Consider the following 16612-nt stretch of genomic DNA (forward strand, 5'->3'; position numbering starts at 1 on the left):
TTTGCCCTGGAAGGCAGATGACAGCTTGCGGAGTCTTGGATTCAGAAAACATTAATGAACCTCTCGGGCTTTCATGGGAGATGAGCACCTTGCAGTTCTGGTGTTGGCTTTGTGCGCGTTGTAATCTTTGCCCACAGAAATACCCCAGGTGCTGACTGGCGTCCAGTTTCTGCTGCTCACTGGAGGATGTTTCAAGATAGTTGGGAGGATGTCGCTGTGGAAGAAGGCATTAAATATTGAGCTTTCAAAAGCACTTTGTGCTTTTGAAGGATGTGCATTTAAATGCCCTGGGATTGCTTATAAGCTTGAGTTGGTTTAGTTTTGGCAAGAAAAAATGCTTACAACCAGAAGAGACTGAGATCGGAGCAACCTACTGAGGTTTGGAAATGTGTAGGACTTTGTCCATCTGAAATGTCTAAATCATGCTTAGATGTTCCTTTAAAATGCTTGTGCTCCATGAGGAGCTACAGTAGAGTTAGTTTGTGGATTGCATCATGGGAGGTCAGAGCACAGACCTCTCCCTCTTTGAATAGCTCACTTTTGGCCTTGAAGGCAGAAGGAAGGTTGCTAATGATTGTTTTTCAACCGTGCTGTTCAGCATTTAGTCCTCTCACAGCTGGTGGGAGAAGAGATCCCTTCCTTAAGAAGAGATGATGATGAAGGTGATGATGATGATGAGTGGGTAGTCATTGCTTCAATTCTTTCTTTAGGTGGGCATGCCTTTAACATGCCTCAGTTCTCCCTTTTCCTCTAGGGACACTCACATGGACAAATACGGTGATGGCCCCTTGCTTCCCTTCTTGCTGGCGCTGTGGGTTTCCTTTTAAAGGGAAGCTGAACAGGTGGTGGGTGGGTGCACAGCCGGCTCTTACCCCAACATGCAACCAAGAGGTAACCAATGTATACAGGTGGGAACCAGGCCCACCATACGCTCCTGCCCTGCACTGAAGACAGACCTAGTATCTTTCCCGATTAAAAAGGACTGCAAGTGGCAGTTTAATTGAAGGAGTCGATTGCCTCGTAGGCTGTGCGGTCACCCACAGAAGTGGGAGGACATGAGGAAGGTGTCTGGTGTTCAGGCCTCTAGTTAGGGGTGTTCACACATGTTGTTCTGCAGGGACATCCAGCTGCCGGCAAGTGGGGAGGGACTGAGGAAACAGCACGGTCTAGACTGTGAATCCAACTCGGATGGTAACAATTCAGTCATTTTTGCTCTGAGTGGGATGAGAGCAGTTTAGAAATAAAAGCCTTTTATCCACCTTTTTAAAATTTTACAGCTACTATGTTTCTACATGAGGTTTTTATCTTTCTTGGCAACAAAAAAATTCAATCGGGCTTCTTTGCTTGCCAGCAGAAAATACTGCTCGAAACCACAGACTCCCATTGTTTTCTGCATATTTATAATTTCTTGAATGGTTCCTCCCTCCCTCATGCATTATGTCAGGCTGTTCAGCTCTGCAATTCTTCTGAGTGAGTCTATTCCTGGTGCGTTATCTCCCCTCCCCATCCAGAGCGGCTGTTCAGTCAAGCCAATGTCGAAGTGGGGAAGGGTGGGAGAGGCCACCACGAGTGTGCGGCTTTACCAGCCGGGGACTGCCACCTGACCTCCTTGCAAGGGGGGAGCAGACCAGCACATAATGCATCTCTTGTGCTTATCGTTTGGTAAGCTTGCTTTTTTTTTAGCATCCTATAAATATACTGAGATTTGCTTTCTTACCTGTTTTTTATTTTAATTTCTGCATATGTGATGATTGGCTGAGTGCGAGAGAAGGAGAAAGAGCTGAGACCTATGCACTCCTAGGGGTTCCTAATACGCTAACAGATGGGCAGAAATTTAGGGACCAGTATGGGGACGCTTTTGCCTTCTGGTGCGGGAGACTAAAAGCCGATGCTGCGCCCACCATTCTTGTGCTGCGACATGGTCCCTTTGTCCTTTGTAAAAACCCAGCACAGTACAGCCATGCGGGCAACATAAATAACTGGTGTGGCAACAGAGGAGAAACAGGTGGCTTGAGGTAGTCTAGGTGTCTCCAAAACTTTCCTTGCTGTAAGGCTTCAGCTTCTCAGGTGCTGAAGAAAAGCTTGTCTAAAGCTCAGCCTAAAAACTAAAAGAAAAATCCCAATATTCCCTCTCCTAAATCAATGAACGGAATCCATTTCTGGTAAACCAGTCTCTGTTGGTGAACACAGGGGTTTTAATACTGGCTTGTAAATAAACCCTTCTACCTCTTCATCCTCTTGCTCTCCCAGTCGACTCTCAAAATAAGAACCCTCCAGCTGTTGGTAGAGGGGAAAGCAATGGGGAAGAGGGAGACTTGCCCTTTGTGTCTGTATGTGCTTTGAAGGGAAGGAGAGCAGAGTATAAAGGCTAGCTCATGGATGCTGGTGAATTGAAAATGAAGGAAGTTTAGGTCTCGTGTCAGTGGTTCTGAAAACCTGGCTTGCACAGCTTCTTCCTCGATGGACGTACCCACTGATGTTAGCCAAAGCAACACTTCACTGCGCTTGGAAGTTCTTGGAAGAGGATTATTTTCTTGCCTCTGCTTTCAGTATCTTGTCTAACTAAATGCCAGAATAGCAGCTTCTGCTGAGGACCACCCCCATCCCAAATTTCCCACAGGGGAAAAATTTCAGTTTCAACTTAGATGAAACACTGACATGAGTTCAAACAGTTATAAAATAGTCACCAATGAAATCTGACTGCAAACTGGAAGGTTTGAGAAATTAAGTCCTAGAGCACCTGCCTGAACAGTGTAGCAGAGGCAAGGGTCCTAGCTGGTTTAAGATGATGCTCAGCAAGATTATGGAAAGGGGTGTATCACAGGCTAGAGGAATGCATAGAAAGGGTAAATTAACTTCTGCTAGTAGCCAGTATTTAGCTCTTGCCAAGGGAAGGAAGTGTTTCCTGCTCAAGTCAGCAGCAACTTCAGCAACTGGGATTGCCAGGGACAAGCAGGCGATCAGTCCCAGTCAGCATGGGTTCATGAAAGGCAGGTCCTGCTTGACTAACCTGATCTCCTTCTATGACAAGGTGACCCGCTTAGTGGATGAGGGAGAGGCTGTGGATATAGTCTACCTAGACTTTAGTAAAGCCTTTGACACTGTTTCCCACAGCATTCTCCTGGAGAAACTGATTGCTCATGGCTTGGATGGGCGCACTCTTGGTTTGGTAAAAAACTGGCTGGATGGCCAGGCCCAAAGGGTTGTGGTGAATGGAGTTAAACCCAGTTGGCGGCCGGTCACAGTGTTCCCCAGAGCTCAGTATTGGGGCTGGTCTTGTTTAATATCTTTATCCATGATCTGGACGAGGGGATCGAGTGCTCCCTCAGCAAGTTTGCAGATGACACCAAGTTGGGCGGGTGTGTTGATCTGCTCGAGGGTAGGAAGGCTCTGCAGAGGGATCTGGACAGGCTGGATCAATGGGCCCAGGCCAATTGTATGAGGTTCAACAAGGCCAAGTGCCGGGTTCTGCACTTTGGCCACAACAACCCCATGCAACGCTACAGGCTTGGGGACGAGTGGCTGGAAAGCTGCCTGGCGGAAAAGGACCTGGGGGTGTTGATTGACACCCGGCTGAATATGAGCCAGCAGTGTGCCCAGGTGGCCAAGAAGGCCAACAGCATCCTGGCCTGTATCAGAAATAGTGTGGCCAGCAGGAGCAGGGAAGTGATTGTACCTTTCTACTTGGCACTGGTAAGGCCGCACCTCGTTGGGCCCCTCACTACAAGAAGGACATTGAGGTGCTGGAGCATGTCCAGAGAAGGGCAACGAAGCTGGTGAGGGGTCTGGAGCACAAGTCTTATGAGGAGCGGCTGAGGGAACTGGGGTTGTTTAGCCTGGAGAAGAGGAGGCTGAGGGGAGACCTTATCGTTCTCTACAACTACCTGAAAGGGGGTTGCAGAGAGGTGGGTGTTGGTCTCTTCTCCCAAGTGACAAGTGATAGGACAAGAGGAAATGGCCTCAAGTTGCGCCAGGGGAGGTTTAGATTGGATATCAGGAAAAGTTTCTTCACTGAAGAGGTTGTCAGACATTGGAACAGGCTGCCCAGGGAGGTGGTTGAGTCACCATCCCTGGAGGTATTTAAAAGGTGTGTGGATGAGGCGCTTAAGGACATGGTTTAGTGGTGGACTTAGCAGTATTAGGTTAACAGTTGGACTTGATGATCTTAAAGGTCTTTTCCAACCTAAATGATTCTGTAACTTCTTGGTCCCCCCTGTCTTGCTTTGAAGGTATACAGGCCATTTTCCAGGATCACAGTTCCTGCTCTTTCCCAGTAGGACATTATAAGCATTGCTCCTCCTCTCACTGTTGGTCCTGGTATTTGCTGTTGGGGTCTGGGCAAGGGATTTTTCTACAGTCGCTGAAAACCTCTCCTCTGAGCTCATCCGGACCAGCAGGCTCCAGGCTGAGGCCGGGAGTCCCTGGCTGTATGGGCTCACAGTGAAATCCGTGGGAAGGAACAAGGTTTAGGATTTCAGAGAAGCCTTTTTGCTTGTGTGCAACTTTCTTTGAAGGGATGCACCTGAAGTTTCTTTTTCCTCTTTTTTTTCCTCTCTTCACTACAAAGTTTACAATGGAAGATGAACAAATTAAGTTCAAATCTGCCTCCCACACCCCGTCCTCCCCCTCCCCAAAGGTGCAACTTGGGACAGATTTCAGTCTCAGCTGGTGGTGGTGGCATTATTGCTGTGATTGCTCAGTCTCTCACCTCGCTAAACTACTTTAACCTTTTTTTTTAAATGTTTAATGAGGGACCTGGTGCCACCTTCGTGGGAAGGTGTTACCATCTCCTAACAAACTACTCCTCACTGCTTCCAGGGAAGACTTACGGTCTGGGCTCCCTGTATCAGGAGGCTGGAGCAATTAGCTGAAGTTACATTGTTTAAAGACGTTAGAGACTGTCCCAAAGAAGCCATTGCCTGTTACTGAGTAGTTTTGGAAAATTATTAGTAAAGCATTTTTCTGTGTATTTGTATGTTCTGGGGTCTGTGTAAATCCAGCTAATGTTCATATTGCCACAAATACGATTTACAGCTGAAGGTCTGTAGAGAAGCGACACAGTGATGGGTGGAGGTAGGGAGCCAAGACTTTCACATAAATTTATTAACGTGGAATGAAAATGCACAATAAATGGGTATCGTTTGGTAAGACCACCTAGCTAGGTGTTGGATTTAGGGGGTGTCATAGGTGGAAAAAAATAGTTTGAATGCCAATAGGTGGTGGATAATTGGGTGTGTGCGTGCATGAATGTCCAAAACCGAACTTTCAACCTCCCAAGTGCAAGTGGCTGCTTGTGAACTGTAACTGGTAGGGGGGTCAGTTGTAAATTTTACTACCACCTGGCCTAAACCAAAGTGGCGTATCCCAAATTCTCCAGTGAACAAGGGGTCATGAGACACAAGCAATGCTGGGGAGCCTGCTTATGCCTCGTCTTTCTGCACACCGATGGTTTGGACTGGGAGAACCAGGGCCTGGCAGCTCCAGGAGGAGGAGCTGATGCCAAAAAAGAAGGGCTTTAAAAAAAGCCCAAACCCAAAACAATGGTCTGGGAAGAGGAAGATTAAGATCTTGGCTGGAGGAAAGCTCCTGGAAGTGAGGGCTCTGCAGGGAGATGAATGCCAGGAGATGGTGAGGGCCCTTGGGCAATCCCACCATTGGCTTATTAATAAGCAGCTTTATGTCCCAGAGGAAGACAAAACCAAAACCATTTGACACATACAGATGAGAGAACAGAATAATTTTACATACTGTCACTGGTGGAAAAGAGTCTAGGTTTTTCAATTTTTTTAAAACTTTTTATTTATTTTTTTAGAAAAGGAATAAACTCTGCATGGTAGAGTGTGCAGTATATAATTTCAAAACAGAACAAGTGATATGGAATGGATTACTTTCCCAAACTATATAAAGTTGAACCTAAAATCATTTGTAAATCAACACTCATTACCATGTAAGACAAAGGCAAACAATCAACATGTTTTTTTGTTTGGTACAGATTTCCTCTACCACTTCAGCCTGAATTTTCCCAGGGTTGGGGAGAAAAGGGGGGCAAATCCTGCCCGTTGTCCTAACCATAATTGTACTGACCAAGCTTTGTGCTCTGAAATCTAGCATCATATGGCTTTATATACGTTCTTAAGTGAACAGTGCAACATCATTACCATCTTAAGTGTTTATTCCACATTCAAACTGTAACTGAACATCACTCCGAAACCCTTTCCCGCCCCCAAAACAACAACAACAAGAACAACAACGAAAAGCAGAAAGTCTCTAGCAATCAGATTTCATCCCAGAAATCTGTGTAAACTGTAGATCAGGGTTGGGTAGCAGCACAGAAGACAAAAGATGTGACAGTGTGATTCAATAGCGTCTCTAAAGACTACTGTAAGACTGTCATTCTTTAGTCGGCATCTTGCAATCACGATTTGCTTTTCCCTGCAGTACTATAAAGCAACATAAAAAAAAAATCAGACTCAGAAGCAAAAGGTAGAAGCCTTTACAGAAAGGTAAAGCTCCTGCTTAGCCTTGAGTGGTCGCTATTAGAAACAGATCTCTGCAATCAGAAGCCAATCTTGAACGTATATACACGATTTCAGTGGGAAGGGATGGAGCCAAGGATGGAAGACCTCCTGGCAGACCCGCAGACCGTTTTGGCTTGTAGGTCAACACTACACTGCCGTTTTGCCTTGAATAAACCGGCAGGGCAGCCCTAGGCGTTAGGCATGCCCCAGGCTCTTGGCTCCTCTGCTCCTTGGCTGCGTGGGGGCCAGGAGGAGGAGGGAGCAGGAGCGCCGGCAAGGGCCCCCCCTTCCCTCGCTCGGCAGCCAGCCGAGTGACATATGGGTTGCAGGGGCATGGGGTGTTGCACCGGGGAGGTAAGTGCATGCTTTTCTCTTTACTCCCTCCTCCCCAATCCCATTGGAATGTATCTGATCAGTAATTAGGTAAGTATTAATAATAACTGCAAGCTAGCACAGTCACCCTCGCCCTTAAAACGGAGGGAGAGCAACAGCATCAAACAAATTACCCTTTGTCCTGACATGTGTAACCTTTCCAGATCCTACACAGCAATCATACGCAGGTGTTTTTCATACTAGAATTTAAAGGAGTCAAAGCTGGTAAAGAAACTGGATGTTTTCTGGCCTAACTGAAGGAAATAATAAAAGTGATTAAAGTAAGAGCGAAAGAAAGTAAGCATTAGCATGTTTACATCCTCTGGTATGTCCCACTTCTCTATGTTCTGCTCACAAGCCCTTTCCATACTGAGTAAGCACTCCCAAACTTACAGAGGTAAGGCTTCAGCTAAAATCTCATGCTTGAGATTTTAAATTTTTATAAATACAATAACTGTAAGTATTTGACTTTACTGGATCCATGTGGGGCACGTCGAGGGCAAGGCTTGTTAAGTAAAGCAGCAGAGGAGAAGATTGGATGGGGGTGTAATCTCACAGGATAACAACTGAATGATGTCCGTAAGCATGGTGCTAGCTTAGTGTGTATGTAGCATCGGGGAGCTTGGATGAAATGCTCCAGCTTTCTGGGTGTCCAGTCAGAACCAGGGAAGCTGCAAGAAGTTTTACTGTGAAACTCCAGTACTGAAATGTCTAAAGGAACTGGACCTTTAACTTCAATGGGCACTGATTTCAGGTTTTGCACAGTCAACGCTAGTTAAAAACCAAAAACTTTAACGATAGCTGATGCCCCTGCTGTTGGAGCCTTAAGACACCTGTTATACTGCTGAGCCCTACTCTTTTTTTTTTTAATAAAACACTGTTTTAAGATACAGCACAATAAATGTGCTTATTACGCACTCTAACATAGAGCACAGAAATACAACACTACAGAGTGCAAGTCTAACCATCTCCACAGTGGGAAAAGTGCGAAGGTTAAAAATATGCATGTGGCTTAACACAAGATATTTTTAAAAAACATGACATGGAAATCTCATACTAATGCTTTCATCTTTATCACAAACATGACTGAAAACTCAAGGTCAGTTGCTGATCCTTCTCTCATAGTAGTAGTAGTAGTGTAATCCTTTCAAAGGTATAATGTTGGAAAGATCAGAGAATAAAAAAACTAAGTGTCCAAAAATGATCCCATATACCACTTTTCCAGTAGTTATGTTTTTCAAGAAGTAAACACATAAGGTCACCTTGATCTTCACCATCGGTAACTGATACACTCGGAAACAGCTACACCAACCACCTGGACTGAGATCAGTTCGGTGTCGCACACACACACACACACGGATGCATACACAAACACCCCACAGGAAAAAGTGCACTTTCAATTGCTGATACAAAAATAGATTGGCACATTCTTTTTGACACAGTGAAGATATCCTCTTTAAAAGCTTTTTCACGTTAAGAAGTCCTCTTGGAAGTTGCAGCAGGTCTGTAGAAAAAGCGTTATGAGAATGCACTCATGTGGGCTTCCAGGGTTTGTGTGATGGAGAGAGAGGTGGTCATGGAGGCTGCCCTTCAAATTTTTGCCTACTTTTATAGCTGTAGTCCCCACAGGTAGGGTCAGTCGCCACCCAGTTTCAGCACATTAACCATTTACCAACAGTTCAGTCTTCACCTGCTTTGAGAAGATACGTAAATTTGTCAAAGCTGAGAGTCTTATGTCGATGCAGTGTTTCCTATATGTTGCTGGAAAAACTGTTTTGGGGAGAGAGAGTGAAGTGTTAGGAGTCTGATTTTGCATTTCCAGTAGTAACTGCGGCTCAGGAGAGCCAAGCGGGAACAGTCAGGAGCCCCTTCCCCGCAGGGCAGCCAGCGCTAGGAGTTCTGCACCAAGCGTCTGTAGTGCGGCATCACTTCATGCTCAGGAAGGTGGAGAGCAAACTCCAAGGCCACCAGCACCGGGAACTCAAAGGCGATCAGCTCTCGCCTGTTCAGCCGGAACTTCTCTTCCAGTTTCTGCAATGACAGCCAAGGAAAAAAAAAACCCAAAGCCTTTGTGAACAAGTATTTGACTTTCTAGTGCTTTCTTACAGATGACACTATTCAAAACACGCATGCTGCTGTCATTAAACCTCTGCCCTGCTGGACTTGCGTGGCTCTCGGTTTAGAAAATGAGAGCAGGATGAACTGGATGTACTGATTCCTTATTGCAAAGGTAAACTTGCAAAGCCTAGCCAGCCATGCTATTTCTGTCATTTCACTCATTCCATCTCCAGCAGATATGTCTTCTAATGACCATAGTGATTACCACTGCAGGAAGAGGAAACTCCTGGCTTCATGCAAACATCGGAATCACTTGTGTAATGGAAGACATGCGTCTCGTACTGCCCACAAACTTCCTGCGCTGCTTGAAATCACTTATTTTCCTTTCAGCATTAAGCTGTGTTACAACACTCTACTAGGGAAATTACTTCTGCTACAATTAGATACGTTTGATCTTAATACCTCAGAGGCAGAAGGTGTCATCTGCAACAACCATAAGAACAGTGAGTAATAGAAACTACTATCCTCAAGGGGGATGAGATGGGTTTCATAGTTGGCTTTCTGCTGTAATGTGCTAAACCTCCCATCTGCTCTTCTGTTTTCACTGGATTTGGATGCTACAAGTAGGCAACCAGCTCTTCAGGGATATTTCTCCTGCTGTCCTTTTCGTATGATCTCCCTGGCTTGCTACTTCTCTGCCCACTGGGTCTACTGAAAAGCTCAATGTGTCTTAGGGATGGACCAATGTTTCAGCGTAGCAAGAGAGGCCAGATCTTCCAGCTCCCACTGGGTTGATTTTTTTTTCTGGTTATTCAGAGGGCTTTCTAACAAACTGACTGTCAACCCAGCTCTGTGACTGTGGCAGAACGGCACGAGTCCTGTTCTACCCCCAACCAAGTTTCTGTGTCTCTTGAACTGAGTTGGTTGTAGCCAAGTACCCAGCTACCTGCCCTTACTTTCTGTAGCGTTAAATCATGTTGGTATCTCGGTGCTTGCAAACAGATTATGGAATAACACTCCCTTCCGTTAACTCTTTCATATGGAATGGGTGGAAGACCAAACACCTTACTCTACAAAAAAGCAGTTGGGACGAGGTGTTCTAATGGGAACACTTCTTCAGGTTTTCTTGCCCAAAAGCTTAACTTGATGAAAGAAATACAAACTTAGTAGTCTATTAGACTCCCTCTGAAATTAGTATCTGCATTTACCTCTCAAAGAAGGGTCCTTATTGACATACATTGACGTACATTGAAAACATAATTAAAAGCAAAATTAAGTTCCTGAGGGTTAACTTTTGACTTGTATTGACAGAATGATGGTCAGATACCTCTCAGACCTCACAGTATCTGCCACCAGGGTCTTCAATCACATCAAACGAGCTTCCCATGCTTCTGCAGTGACATTGATCACTACTACTTCCACATAAATGTGTAACAAAAACCGGTATTTAGCTGGCTGTACAGCCGGAAACCTAGAGGAGAGCATGATCACTGACAAAGAGGCTTGCGTAGACCACACACTGGCACTTCATGTAGAAGGAACACGGGAAACCTATGGATACGTACATCTATAAGATGCTTGACTTCATGTTTTCTGAGGTCACTGCCAATTTTGGCTGCTAAAAGAACACAGGCTCCAGCACAAAGCTTTCTATTCTGCTTGTTCAGCTTCCCCTTGAGAGCGAGCTTCTCAAAGTAGACAAAGGCCATGGCCACTGTGGGCTCTTCAAAACCACATTCTTCTTGAGCAAGCTTGCGCATTTCTCTCTTCAAGCTGAGTAAAGAGACCAGACAAGTATGCTGTGAACTGCATTTTAAAGTATTTCTCATTTCACCCTAAGAGTCATCCTTTCAGAGATTCCTGCTTACTCAAATGGAGGGGAAAAGGAAAATATAATTTACTGGGCAGATATCTTTATGCTCTATTTTGGGGACACATTTCATGGCACATTTTGACCTCAGTCTTCCCTCTCACTGCCCCTAATAGATAGTCGTGTCAAACTATAAAAGCAATTGAAAAGCTTTGACATGTTTAGTAACAATATTTCATGAGAGGTCTTAAGCTGCATACAATTTATTTAGTAACAACAGCTTGATTGCATGTGTTCTATATGCAGCTTTGCTGATGGTTATGGATGGTCAAATCCAAACCGACAGTCTTCCCACATACTGCAGTAACATCTGGTTACAGAGCAACACAACTCTGTATCCTCCTGGCCACTTCAGTCAAATGAAATTATCATTACTTCAGTGAAGCAGTATGTCTAGCCTGCTACACTGGAAACAGTGAAGAAATACTACAACTTTGCCGTGAAGCTGTTTTGCTTCTGGCCATGCTCTCTGGACAAGGCACAAAAGTCAGCATTTCTCTTTCCTCAGTCTCTTTTTAAGCTAAGTGCAATGAGCTTAGAGACTCTGTTATTTTTCTGGGCATTTTAGTATAGTGCATGCCCAGCTCGCATCCTCATCCCATTAGATGCCGCGTTCGACAACTGACCAGTGCATGTTTGTACATTCCCCTATCTTGTTTACTCAGCCCGCTAATGAGAGCAATCAGCTGACTTACTCTGCACCTCTGCCAGTCACTGCTCCTGGAAGATCAATCAGTGCTGTGCTTCCCCTCATGTAGAGCAGCAATTGCACTGAAATCTGAGACAGCTGCATCACGTTGCAGCCTTACCAAGCTTTGCAACGTACCTTCTTATTTTACTGAGGGTTAACTTGATGTGAGGGAACTTCTCCTTAAAGGTCTCATTCATGTCCTTCTTGAGATCTGATGGCTTCACGTAGTCTATGACTGTGGTCTGTAACACACGGTCAAGAGATAATTGCTCTTTCAGTTTGTAACAAAGACCACTCAATTCCCAAAAGCAAGGGAAACCAAACAAGTGCCAGTCAGTCCCAGTGCTTTCAGTAGAGGGGAAAATTAAGTCTGAATTAAGGCAACAATTTGTTTGTGACTGCTCCATCAGAACAAGTGACCTGAAATCTGAGATTACTGTTCAGCACAAGCCCCGAACAACACACACCTTATTAGGATCCTCCAAGTATCACCAAGAGTGAGTTTAAGCTAAATGTGGGTGGATAAAACCTAACTGAGAAGTCTTGTTAAACCAAAAAAAGTCATCACAATAACTGATTTGATGACCAGATTTTGTGTGCATATCTCTGTGCAGTTCTGAGACATATTGTGAGTTTCTCTCAAACTGATTCTTCAAAGGAACTGCTGGTACAAATTCTTGACTGCCATAGCGTACATTTGTGATGAAACAGGTAATTAGGCAGGTCATTCAGTAGAGTGCAAGACAGTAATGCTGTCATAAATTAGGCAATAAGTGGACAAAAATATTGAGTTAGAACAACATTCAAAGTGTACAGTCTTCCTTTACATTGAGCTTGTTATTCCTTTTTGTCATAACCTAAAGAATTTGCCCAAGTAGCAGAGATCCCAGCAGTACTGCAATGCCAGTACTCACATTTATGGGTGTGCAGCACTTCTCTCGTTCCTTCAGTCTTCATTCAGGAAACATTTTACTCAAATCCTCTGTCACCACTCACCTGGCCAAAATCTATCAGCTGAACAACAAACCCACCTTCATTTTGGGGATGTGCCAATTCTCTTCCTGACTTTGGCTGTTGTGCCCCTCGGACAGAAGCAGAGACGAGCCCCAGCTTGGGCAGCCAGGGAACAACCTGGAAGCCGGGCACCCAGCTCTGGGCCAGCTTCAAGCGCGGGCAGTGGGAGAGCAGCAGTCTGCAGTGCAGTGCATTCTCCTTCCAGTAAAATAATTTTTCTCTTCTAACTTCTGTTTATGATTAACCTATATTATGGCAAAGGGCTGTTAACACTAAGCAACGTGACGTGGAAAGAGGCACGCAAAACACTTGTCGCAAGTCATGCCTTTCTAGAAGATGGAGCCTCACTGTATTATATCCTCAAGGGAATCTAAATCAGCCCAAAAGACTGACTGCGTACGCTTGCAGGTTTTTTTCAATAATTAAAATAGTATATGGAAGGGCCTGGGGAGGAGAGAGTGTAATGGCTCTAGAGAGCAATTGGACAGCTCTTGTTATCCAATCAAGTTCTTGACTGAATCCGAAATGAGCATGAAGGGAAGTAAAACACACCTAACTTTTCCTGCACTTTGTTGAGGAGATATGGTACTGAAATAATGGATAATTATAGGAATTTAAAAGAAAGCAGAGCATGCGTTTCCCCTGAATAGCGCACAGCAGTATTTGAGGTAAACATACTGTAACAGAGAGGGGAAAAAACCAAATTCTTGCCACAGGGTGTTGTTATGGTCATACACACGTTTTAAAATGTGGGCCATTCTGCTATCTGATTTGCAGTGTGAGAAGCATCATCTGTCCAGATAAATTGCTCCCCACTACATCCTGGCAGGTAATTCTGCTGGGCATGTCACGCACAACAGTTGCCTGCCATTGTCCTAAGTATAAATGCTTGTGAGCCTCCTCCAACAGTTACCTGTTAAGCACCAGCTCAAATTTTGCTCAATAAAGGGGATAATTTATTAAGAAAATTCAGTCCTATTACAGAAAGCTGCCAGTTACAAGAAATTGTCAAAAAGGAGAAAGCCACCTCAACCCTCTTCAGCCACCCCTTCAGCATGCGCATGGACGAGCTCGAGCGCAGGTCCAGGCAGACACTGCAGTGCCACTGAGGTTAAAAATTCATACACTGTCTTGATGCTGAGGCAGGCAACGCACTACCATGCCTGAATAAAAGGAAGAGAGGAAAAGACAGGGAGGAGAAACCTTGCCCTACCCGGGGTCGGAGGGAAAGGCTTCAACTGAATGTGTGGGTCTGCCTGCTTTTAATCTTGCTGAGGTTGGAAGGACGTACACAGGCACCTGTGCGGCCATGGCTCTTCATCACAGTCAGCTTCTAATGTGCTTCATCTCACCCAGCAGGGATCAGCGCTCCAAAGCAGAAGAATAAAGATCTTACCAATTACTCCTCTCCTTTCTTTCCCTGGGATGTTGCTGCCTGCCTACTCCTTGGTTTTGTTGCCAGAGTATCATCAGCAAGTTGGGTGCTTCTGACACACAGATAGGCTGGGAGTTTTATGTGTTATTAAGAGGGTTCCTCTTACTACTGCTGTAAGAGGACAACTGAAACAAGCCACATAACGTAATTTAGACCAGTGCCATCTGCTACTCGAAGAACAGAAGCATCAGTCCATGCTGCTCTTACTTACAGAGTCAAGAAACACTGAGCATGTAAACGTTACCCGCTATTAAATCCAAAGATGATTTTAGGTACTACGAGCATTTTTTGGTTGTCTTGGGCAATCCTAGAAAGAGTGAGCTCGGTGCTACTATGCAAAGCTACATGACACCTTATTTTGTGCTTCACTGCAAACCTAATGTTTGCTCTCCATTACCACAGAGCTCCTTAGTTTTACCTTAATCATCTCCCTCAAAGCGATCATGGGTTTTTCTGGCACACTTACATCTGGCTCTCCCCAGGTAATCATCTTCCCTCGCACAGAAGAGGATGCAATCACACACAAACCTCACCTGCACGACAGAAACCACCTTGCTGCAGAAAGGGCATGGCAGCAGAGGGAGGGCCTGACCATCCTCCGGACTCAGCTGCACAGAAATCATGCCGGACAGCAAGTTTCAGTTGCTTTCACCTCTAACAAGTAGGTGCCGGCACGACCCCAGCTCCGGGGATGACTGCATAGAGGGGGAATGAGCCCTGGGCTCTGCCACACAGCAGCAGCAGCCCCCCAGGGCGCACCTTTCCCCACGGCTGAGAGCAGCCACCGTCTGTTTTACCTGGGACTCCTCCAGCCCATGGGAGATTTGCCAGAATTCAGCTGAATTCTCTTTACAAGGAGAAAAGCTCTTATTTTAAATTTTATTTAAAGCAAAGCACTCAGAGGCTTGAGAATAAGCAGACAGCTTAAAACTGAAAATGGTAAGGAGGTACGGCTATTTTTAAACAGAGAGATTTGTCAATTTTGTCCTGTTGATAAGAATCTCCCCCCCCCCAACTCCATATACTGCTGCTTCCTGTGAGACAACAGTCTCTACGATATAAATCACAATAATGAAATCCAGATGAAAGCTGGTGTGTGCTGGTTTTGATTCATGTAACAGGATAACGGCAGCATGTTTGAACACACTGGCTCTAGGGCAGCTGTCTCATCTTGTCAGTGCCATGCTGGAGAGCTCAGCTAACTGCCCTTATTCTCAAGACAAAGAATTGTGCAACTTTTTTTTTTTTTCCTCTTGATGTTTTTTTCCATAGCTGCTGCAGAAGCCCAACTTTGAGCATGGGATGCTGTTTGCCCAGCTGGTGCTTATAGAAATGAGTGCATGTGGGACTCTGCTCCTCACCAGAGAGGCAGGCAGCAAAAAAAAAAAAGACTATCTGTTGACAGGTAATTTAAAAGCAATGCTGGATTAGTGTCTGTTACCCCTTCTAACTGTTTCTGACCAGGCACCCAAGCACCCCTCTTGCTGTCACACCATGGCTGGGGCACAGCACCCACGAGGCTATATAGAAATCCTGGTCCCCGACCCCGCTCCTGCCCAGGGCACCTCCTGCACCCCACGAACGGCTCAGCACTGAGCAGCAACCCCCCACTGCTGCCCCTGCTCATGAGGAATGGAGTAGAGGAAACCTCTGGGGTGGCCCAGCAACCCACAAGGACCAGCTGGGATCTGACAGTGGAGGGCTCTGACCTAACGTCATCCTTCACCACCTTTCCTCTGCTCAGCATTTACACTTCTGTTTTAGGCCGTTTCATTGCGCTTGAGCTGCCTTTGAGTCCCAAACGAAGCTGCCATGTTGAGGAGAAGACATGACTGTAAATGGCGTGGATTTTTGTCTATCATCTGGAACAATTCTGGTATTGGCAGTGTAGGAGCACCGTTCAACACCGATGCTCCAAATTTTACAAAGGGTTTTCAAATATTTCCCTGAAAGAAGCACAGCATTTTTCTATCCGAACATGCTTTCTTATAAATAATGCTATTCCCCACCAGGCAGGCACTCTGCACTCCCAGAGCTGTCAGACACACGAGCAAGGCACTGGGAACTACCAAACTGTCTCACATACTCTAATCATGAATGTTTGTAACTTCTGTCATCCAGAAATGTCTGTCTTGTTTCTCACAGCTTATTTGCACAAAACACATTTCACTTCAGTATTCAGCAATACTCCTCTGTGAGCTCTGTTCACATTCTCTGTATACAAATCTGTGGATGTATATTTTACTTTGGCGATGGAAGTTGCACAAGACAAATTAAAGCCTTGATATATGGTAGCTGACAGATGGCTGGACAACGTGATGAATGCTTCAGCCAAAGTCTGTAGTCTGCACACTTTTTGCATGGCTGGCAGTTTTGAACTTGGAGGTTAGCGTGTGTGTTACTCACAAGCGTTTTCAAGCAGCTGCTTTCTCATAGGAAAGCTGTATATATAGTTTCATAAATATGGGAGGAGGGAGGATGCCTGAAATGGTTGGAAAGACGGGCAAGATGAAATATTTTTGAAAATAAATCCTACTTTGGCACGCTACCAGTAAAAGATGATCTAGCCTTGGATGCCTCTATCTTCTGCTTAAGAAGGATAAAATCAGAAATAGGTGAATAAAATGAAAAATGTGTGATAGGCTCTCTTCAGC

The 16612-nt window shown here is 45.1% G+C and overlaps 1 protein-coding gene across 1 annotated transcript in view; it reads right to left on the minus strand.

Moving 5' to 3' along the window:
* Window positions 1-8747: 8747 nt before the first annotated feature.
* CABLES1 (Cdk5 and Abl enzyme substrate 1) overlaps window positions 8748-16612 on the minus strand; it is a 74910-nt gene continuing 67045 nt past the window's right edge. The window contains exons 8-10 of the mRNA XM_059815282.1: window positions 11645-11751; window positions 10514-10721; window positions 8748-8921 (exon numbers count right to left, since the gene is read on the minus strand). Coding sequence (XP_059671265.1) covers window positions 8781-8921; window positions 10514-10721; window positions 11645-11751 — 456 coding nt within the window. The 3' untranslated portion in view covers window positions 8748-8780. The remainder of the gene's footprint in view (window positions 8922-10513; window positions 10722-11644; window positions 11752-16612) is intronic.

Source organism: Gavia stellata, chromosome 3 (assembly GCF_030936135.1).
Source record: "Gavia stellata isolate bGavSte3 chromosome 3, bGavSte3.hap2, whole genome shotgun sequence".
NCBI classification, from domain to species: Eukaryota; Metazoa; Chordata; class Aves; order Gaviiformes; family Gaviidae; genus Gavia; species Gavia stellata.